The sequence below is a fragment of the Balaenoptera borealis genome, assembly GCF_965194805.1.
Source record: "Balaenoptera borealis genome assembly, chromosome: 18".
In the NCBI taxonomy this organism is placed as follows: Eukaryota; Metazoa; Chordata; class Mammalia; order Artiodactyla; family Balaenopteridae; genus Balaenoptera; species Balaenoptera borealis.
The window spans coordinates 52,897,186-52,906,158 of record NC_138877.1 but is presented as its reverse complement, the minus strand read 5'-3'; the positions used below and the strand labels follow the sequence as shown (position 1 = coordinate 52,906,158).

The following is an 8,973-nucleotide window of genomic DNA, read 5'->3' as shown; positions in this document are numbered from 1 at the left end:
CAAAGGCTGATCGTGTCTGCGCTCCCTCTTAAGAGCAGTGAGACTCACTTTTCTTTTATGCAGGTCTTCCTTATGATTCTTTTTCCATCCTGAACTGAATTTCTGACTGCTTTTCTCAGGCTGTGATAAATCAGGGACTTCTGTTTCCCACTCCGGACTCCATTCTGCAATCACAGTAGATATACAACCCACAGAGTTAGGCAAACAAAAGAATTTTTCATTTTCTCTTTCATTCAATAAGGCTCCAATTTCTGTCACCCTCCAACCTTTTGACCTGTGTCCTAATGGCACCGGTCACTCAAGGGCAGAAGTTCAGCCGTAGGTTAAGTCTGTGTGTGTTGATGTGGAGGAGAGGGTGTGTGCTCACTTCCTGTTGTCTATGCCTGCACAGTGAGATTGCTCTTGCAGGGCCCTGAAATCCCACCTGCTGAGTGAGCTCCTTCCCCTGAAAGGTTAAAAAAAAGAAAAGAAAAAGGTTGTTTTCCCTTTTCTTTCCCTCTGGTCACCAAACCCTTTTGTCTTTGCTGCAGCTGAGCTGACATTAGCCAGTCTTACCTTGAAAGGTTTGAGGGAATAAGTGCTGTAATACTGACTATTCCATTTGGTTGTAACAATTTCCCAGTTTGCATTTCCTAGCATCTATTCATCTATGAATCCTGAAAATTGCATTCAAATGTGCCTTGGGTTGCTGTTTTAAGATGTTTGAAACTAATGGGAAACTATGTATTCAATAACTGAAGCACCATGGAAACACAGACTATATGGGGAAAGTTCTAATTAAGTCACATAATTTCCCTCATAGGATCTTTCTCTCCTATATGCCTACTCTTGCCAGGTCACCTGCTACTGCCCTACTCTGCCATCCTACCACGCTGCTTCCAGGAGATAAACTCTCTACCTGCCACTAGCATTTGTGTTAAATAGCTGAACTGTTATGGAAAGTGTTGCTTTGAATCCGCCTGCCAATTCAGGGGACACGGGTTCGAGCCCTGGTCTGGGAAGATCCCACGTGCCGTGGAGCAGCTAAGCCCGTGCACCGCAACTACTGAGCCTGTGCTCTAGAGCCTGCAAGTCACAACTGCTGAGCCCACGTGCCACAACTACTGGGGCCCACCCGCCTAGAGCCCGTGCTCCGCAGCGAGGGAGGCCAGCACAGTGGGAAGCCCACGCACCTCGGCGAGGAGTGGCCCCCGCACGCCACAGCTGGAGAGAGCCCGCGCACAGCAGTGAAGACCCAATGCAACCAAGGATAAATAAGTAAATTAATTAAAATTTATTAAAAAAAAAAAGACAGGAGCTCTCATTTTTTGGTAAACAAACAAACAAAATTCATTCATTTATTCATTTGTGCGTTTATCCAATCCGCTCAGTTATCCATTCAGCTGTTCATCTCTCCCTCTTCTAGGCAGACCCGGGCTCTAGACAGTGGACAGCTGTGAACTAGCCTGAGTAGTTCAGTATGGCTCCAGTATAGGGTGGGATGAAGACCAGGTGAAACCGTCCTGGAAAAGGACGTAGTATTCATTAACCACTCATAATAATATACACCATGCCTTATATCTCCTGTCTTCCCAAGACCTTCTCTGCACAGCCCACACCACGTGAGCAGGCATTGTGTACATAGCATGGCGGTGCCCTCCGGGGACCCCGTTCTCTCACATTCAGCTGGCCCCTGAAAGATACCACAGAAAGGATATTTAATTTGGTACCTCTCCAGAAACACTGATTTACTCTCCCTGCTGGTTCTCTCTTTCCCCTCCAAGTCTGTATGACAGACTCTAAGACCAACAATGGGCATGTAATTAACTACTTGACCTCTGCTCAGCTATGTGGACAGATGATATGTAATGCTTCCTTCCTTCTTTTCCGTTTTTGCCAGGATTCCAAGTTATGTGTGTCTTTCGGTTGCTCAGTCTCTTGTTTCGCCTTCCCCCATATGGTGTGACAGATCACTACAACAGACCATTATGGATGGGCTCCCATGTGGGAAGACTGCCTTACTGAGGCAGATTAATGATCCCCCTGGAGGAGTGCCACAGTCTGCTTTCCAGGGACCAAATCCGGCTGCTACTGAGGAAGATATAAAAAATCTATAGGCACTTAATTGTGCAATGTTATACTTCTCAGTACCAGCTGGTGATCAAATTATGAGATGAAACAGGAGGATTTATAATCCTTGAAATTTCAGCTGAGCCTGTGTTGTCACAGAGGCAGTCTGACCATATGGTCCATCCCTCTTGCAAAGTTTCAAGAAACCCCCCCAGGGTACTGAGCCCCAAGGGTTAATTTCATCGTCTGTTTACTTCCTATTAGAGCAAGAGATAAGATGCAGTGGGGTACTCCTATTCCATTTATTATTTTTCTTTGAATCTATGTTCTCATCAAATATGAGTGGTTCTCTCCCTAAAATATGTGACTCTTTTCCCCAAAATGGTTTAGCATTTCTTACTGTAAATCCTTCATCATACAGCTGTTCCCTGTTCTTTATCTGAACTGTCATACTTTCCTTCCTAGGATTTCTCTCATTGTCTTCATTCTGGTTTACTATAAGCATTTCCAGAATTTTCATGGTGACTGTTTTTCTCGTCTCTAACTCAAGGATCTGTGCCAATATATAAATATATGGGACATAGTTCTCTATATATGGTTTTGTTCCAATATCAGCAGGAAAATAAAGTCCTTATGTTTCTCTCCCCCAACGTTCTTCTATATCTGTATATGGAACTTAGGAGACAAAAATGTCTCATTCAAGATATAAATGGCAAACCTAAGGTATTTAGGAGATGTATAAAAATCAACGAGCTGAATTTTAGACACAAAAAACCATCATGGATCTCTGAATGGAGATATTGAAAAGGAAGACAGTGGCCAGCCTGGGAAAGAGTAAGATAACTTCAACTGGATTTCATGAGTAAGTGTTGCCCAAAGATGGATCTATGTAGAGTTGCAGGTACTTATAGTAAAAAAAAAAAAGAAAAAGAAAAAGTTTTGAAGGAGCAGGAAAAAGATGGGAGACTCAAGGTCAAAGTCATGGACAGTAATCTAACCAATTCACAAAATTGAAAACGTCAGAGGAAAGTGGAAAAAACTATCATTAATGCAATTTAAATAAGTACTTGTTGATTTAATCCGTTATTTGAAAACTAAGTTTATCATAAAAGGGACTATATTCCGGCCAGAAAGGACATAAAGAGAGAAAAAAATGTTTGTATCTTCAGAAATCCAAAACGGCAGTCCAGTTAGGATAGACAGGTAGAAATACAATTAGCTAGTTATACCCCCCATTGACTCTACCTCAGTGGTCAGATTTTAGATGCAAGCTAAATGGATATACATCACCATTAAAAGCTCAGACTTAAGCCAGACTAATTGAAATAAAAGCCTGGCTCTGCCATTTACTAGCTGGGCAACTTGGACAAGTTGCTTGACCGCTCCGTGCCTCAGTTTCCTCCTCTGTAAAATGGTGATAAGAATAGTATTAACTCCGCAAATTGATCAATTGATTATGAGAACTAAAGAAATATGTTAAAAAATGATTTATATTTTATATGTATAATATATATATGTTATATATCTATAATCATATATATATATATATAATTTTTAACAGTTCCTGACACACAGTAAGCACCACATAAGGATTAGTTGTTGTTGTGTTACTATTGGACAGAACTAAGAAACAAGAAGGTACTATCACTATTTTGACCTTTGTCAAGCCAGCTGGCTTAGGACATAGCAATAAAACTCTGGACAGCTACATTTGCAGGATGGAAAAGGGGGAAAAAGAGCCAAAGGGAGAAGGAAAGAATAGGGATGCCTTAAAAATAATTTCTGCACAGTTCACATTTTTTCCAGAGCTAGGTCCAACCAGACCCTGTATCCCCGCATTTTCAACACCTCAACTCCCCGTAACGGGGACTAAAAATGTAACTCACTGCACATATCTTCTGCCATACTTCTGGAAATCACCTAGGATATTTGCTGTTTGTAATCAGTTCTCTTTTAACCAGATTAGGTCCCAGTCCTCTAGCCTCTACGTGGATTCACCCCTAATCTCACTAAGAAGCAGATGAGATTCTGTAAAGGAGAGGTTGGTAGAAAATGCTATCAGTGTGAAGGGAACAGCTAGAGCGAAGGCAGAAAAAAATAGGAATCATGAGGGTAAATTCAGAGACCGTTTGGACTAGAACACAAGTACTTGAAGTAATGTAAAGGAGAAAAGGGAGCTGGGACCGGGCAGACTTGATGAATGCCAAGGTGAGGACATCATGCTTAACCTGGAAGACAACACAGGGGGCCCCTGGGGGCCTGGGAGGAGAATACTTGTTAGTATTCATAGTGTACAAGCAAAACGTTTAGGAGTCCAACCTGTTCACTACCTAGATAACCTTGCTCACATTCCTTCTCTAACCCTCAGCGTCCTTATTGTTTCGATTTTTAAAATATGTCTGGAACTTCTACTTTGTGCCAAACACTATGTGAGGCCCTCTAAGTAATTAATACCAGCATTTGTACAATTAAAGTCAGACCAAGAGACCTGTTCTGCATGTTCCAACTCTAACATCTTATGATGCTATAATCAGGATCCAGCCAACCGGATTCCCAAACCCATTAATGAAGAACAGCCAAAATATTTACCAAATGTTGTTGCATATATTCTACAGACTATTAAACACTGAAAAATTTTGTTCAGATCTACTGCCACTGGCCTGGCAATCATCTTACTTTTCCCAGGTGAATAAACAGGTAAAGAAAACTCGATAAAGAGTGATTGATTCTTTATACTGCCTAAGAAATTAATTACATATGAGAATGAAAAAAAAAAGGAAGTGTAATATGGAATGATAATCAGGAGGTACATTATCTTGTCTAATTTTAATCAACTTTGGAATTATATAAATAGAGGTCTAACTAGTTGGTTAATTCTTTTTCAGTTTGTGTGTTTTCAAGTGATTTGTGATTTTTTTTTTTAAATGTCTTTCTCCTTTCCTTTTAAGAATCCCTGGCAAGTTGACATACATATGGTGAACATATGGCCTTCTCCTAATTGATTTAATTCAGAAGAGGACCCAGGGGAAAGCTCTGAGCACTATCTGTTTGAGAGGTTTGGGGAATGTTTATTTCAGAGTGAAGGGTCTAAGTGTGATAGCATCAGAGCAGTGCAATTGAAACAGGCCAGGCAGTACACACACATGGTGGGAAGTATCAGTGGTATAAATCATTAGGATAATTTTAACTCAAAGTCTCTGAATTGGCAGAACATTATAAAAAATACATTTTTAAATAAAAGTAGGAGTTACTGATTGTGATGTTTATTTCAAGAGTTTTTTTTTAATTGCTTGTACTAAATTTCCCCCACTTGTAAAACTGTCTCTCCCCAGGTGAAGCTGCATTGCCTAATTAACCAGTGGATCAATTTGCTTACATTCCAGAAGGAGACTATGTTTGCCTAATGCATCGTCCACCTGATAGAGAGAATTCTGTAGCTAAACTACTGCGGAAGAGCTGGGGCAATCCACTACATTCCTTCCCTACAGACGGCTATAAATAAAGCCATGTGTCTATCGTCTGTTTGCTAAATGGCTCCTGGATGATAGTAATCCAGCTGCAACAAAACCGAAACCAAACTGAGTGTACTCTCTTTATTGTCCTTCCTGGTTTGGCTCTAACAATAAAGTCAAAATACATGTCACTAGCTGATGATGACCTTATTGACTTGGAGTTTAAATCTTTAATATTGTGTCACAGGACTGAATTTTGAAAATGTGACATCTGGCCATGGTTCTATCAATCTAATGCCCTATACCCAAAGCCTATTTTGCTTTGTGATGCAAATAAGGGACATACCAGATAAAATCAGCCCTTCTGAGTCAGGCATAGGAAATATATATTTAATATATATATTTATGTATTTTTATATATCTAATACATGTGTATATATGTAAATATTTAATGTATGTGTATATAAGTATATATGTGTATATATACATATACATATATAACATATAAATGTGTATGTATATGTATATTATATATGTGTGTGTCTTTTGTTTCTTGTCTCTTTAGCCCTCAGCCTGACACATATGTTTTTAATAAATGATTGTTGAATGAATAAACGGTTGGGTTTTTTCCCATGGTTTACATAAATAACCATCTAGTGGATAATTTTATAGTGGCAGTAGCACTAGTACCAGTAGTAATAATACTGCTACTACTAATACAGCTCCTATTAACTGAACTTTTACAAAGTCCAGGCGCTAATGAAAATGTGCTTAGAACTAAATACTCTGTCTCATTGAATCCTGATAATTGTCCTACAAGAGAGATCTTGTTATTCTCCAGATTATAGATCAGGGGGTTGGGGTGTGAGGAGTTTAAACAATGTGCCTAAGAACAAATAGGTGATAATATAGAATCCAAATAATCTAAATAGTCTGCTGTAATCACAGCAAACCCAACTCAGGGGAGTACATTGTCATTTCAATGAGAATTCATTGGAAGTTTCAACACTATTTTTGTTTGAGCAGTATAATTTCACTTAAAGATTCCTCCTCTGCTAGGAGATAATCATATTAAATTGTTCTGGCAAATTGTTAATGACCCTGTTTTCATAGACTATAAAATAGAAGGGGTAGGAGTGGGGCCTTTGATTCTGGACACAGATTGTAGTTAAGAACAGAGTAAGACAGGAGCCAGAAAATATTATATTTCTGAAGTGCCCTTGTCCATTTCCATGGGCCTGAGCAATCCTCCGAAAAATTATTATTGTACCTAATTAGCAACTGTTGGATCATCTTCAAATCCTTTGCAAAGGAGTGGAATATCATTGCTTCAGCTCCATGGAATGTTTAGGAATTTTCTTTTAGGAATTCATCCTAAGGAAGAAGACTTTAAGATCTGCTCTGTGCAGCACATGCCAGAGTATGCTAGCACATTTTGATGTTTTGTAAAGTGATGCAACATAAGTGCCATAGAAAACAGCACCCCAGTCAATGACCCTAAATTAAAAATTCCCTTCCTGAATTCATATGACTATAGTACCAAGAGAAAAAGGAGACCTGATATATTTCTCTGTGCATCGTGACAGTACACTTTGTCTACCCAGTGGAACCCAAAGAGGGAAAATCAAACCAAATATTATTTCAGAACTAACTGTTAGCTCATGTGATTTATTTCACACAATAGAGTTACTAACACCTCTGGTGTCATTTCTTAATCAACTGGAACTTGACCCTCCATAGTTATTATAATTAATTGCATAATTTGAGCATAAATTGTACACTTAACATTTCTGCATTATCACAGCTATTGACTTAATAAGAGGAATAATGTAGACTCATACTAGAGGTCTCTTCTGGATACCTTGAATGTCATCTCTATTTGTGAACAGAAGCAGAATTGGAGTCTATCCCTTTGAAAGTCTTTTCACTGAATTTCCTCCAAAGCCTTTCCAGTTTCATCTCATGAACCTCTCTTTAATTTATAGGCAAGGCGATTATCCAGTGCAGAGTTTTCCAGACAACATAGTTATAAATATTCTTTTTCAAAGGCCACATCTGCACACTCAGGGTGGTCAGATTGTGTGTCCCGATTTGAGGTTTGGAAGCCTGGCCACAGGACGCACGTAACGACTAAGCAGCATAAGGTGAAGACAGTGCCGTGTCTATCCCAGAACTGGACAGTATTGTGAAGGGAGCGGGACAAGACTCATCAGACTACAAGGGAATTCACACCATGGGAGCTAGTGATCCTGCTAAAATAGTCCCCTTGCTAAAGAAAGATCATTGGAGTAAATATTTGTATGGTGAACAATCCACATTCTTCCTTTCCCGTAAATGTCTACCTATCATCAAAGATCCACTTGTCACCTGCACAAATTGCAGGTGTTGAAGCCAGGCCTGTGACCCTGAAGACCATCTTTGCTGTTTCTGAATGACCTATGCATCCAAAAATGTGCCCAACGTCTACAAGCAGTTGAGCTCCTGAAATGTTCTCGAAGGAATACAAAGCATATGCCATGCAGCTGGCTCACATATCACCCATGGTGTCAGACAACTGCTCTCTGAAGTGCTCTGGTTTTCTGATCAGGAGACACCTGTCATGCTGGTCATGCAGTGGGGAGAGCCTGGGGCTGGGATGCCAATGACTGGATTGTGGGCCTGACTTGGCCACCAGGAATGTTTGGGCACAGGAGAGTTCCCTTTTTCCTAAGCCTCTACTTCCTTGCTTGACAGGTGGCTCTATGAGCTTTAAGGTCCTTAACCCAGTTCAAAACACCTGTGCTCATATGATTCTATAATCAAACAGGATAGTGGGAACTTACTTCAATCTACTCTGAGAGCTTCTTTGGAATTCTACTGGTTATTAGATACTTTGGAGAATATTATTTTCAGAAAATTACTTTTTGGTAATTTTTCACTTGGAAAGAAAGTCCACACCCACCCTCCAACAAATCTACAATACATTATGAACATCATAAACTACCATGTATACCTTTTCACAAGCACAAGCCCTCACTGCATTATCACAGCTATTGACTTAATAAGAGGAATAATGTAGACTCATACATTATGAGTCTCTACTACATTATATAAGTACACAAGGCCTTATAATCAAGCATACTTATCCATTTTGCAAATCTGGTTCAGCAGATTCATAATAGATGGAAGCTAGCACAAAGACATCCGAACTTAGTTTATGGTGACAAAGAACTGGAGGAAAATAGAAAATAACTATTTTGTCTGCTTGAAGCATTTTGTCTGAGTGACTGGGATTCATTACCCAACCAGGACAAGTGGCAAGAAGTAGGTGCCTCAAAGAACTCCTGTTTTCTGAATGGCTGTTTCCTCCAGCCATTCAGAAACATCCTGAGCCATGGTGATTTACCACATCAGCCATCTATGATCCCTCTAGTGTCAAGCTGACCACTGTCTGAGAAGCAGCTCTTGTTTAAAAGCTCCCACCCAAACAGAA

The 8,973-nt window shown here is 39.8% G+C and overlaps 1 protein-coding gene across 12 annotated transcripts in view; it reads right to left on the bottom strand.

Annotated features, from left to right (window-relative positions):
• LOC309615920 (uncharacterized protein) overlaps nucleotides 1–8,973 on the bottom strand; it is a 402,693-nt gene that overhangs the window by 198,071 nt on the left and 195,649 nt on the right. For 10 of the 12 annotated variants that reach the window (XR_014237134.1, XM_082366005.1, XM_082366010.1 and 7 more), the window contains one exon: nucleotides 49–164. Coding sequence is in view for 9 of the 12 variants with exons in the window: in XM_082366005.1 (XP_082222131.1) it covers nucleotides 49–164 (116 nt within the window). In the remaining 3 variants the exon portion in view is untranslated. Of the gene's footprint in view, nucleotides 1–48; nucleotides 165–266; nucleotides 1,091–8,973 lie in introns of those variants that run through there. The other 2 variants (XR_014237135.1, XR_014237136.1) reach the window with 2 other exon arrangements.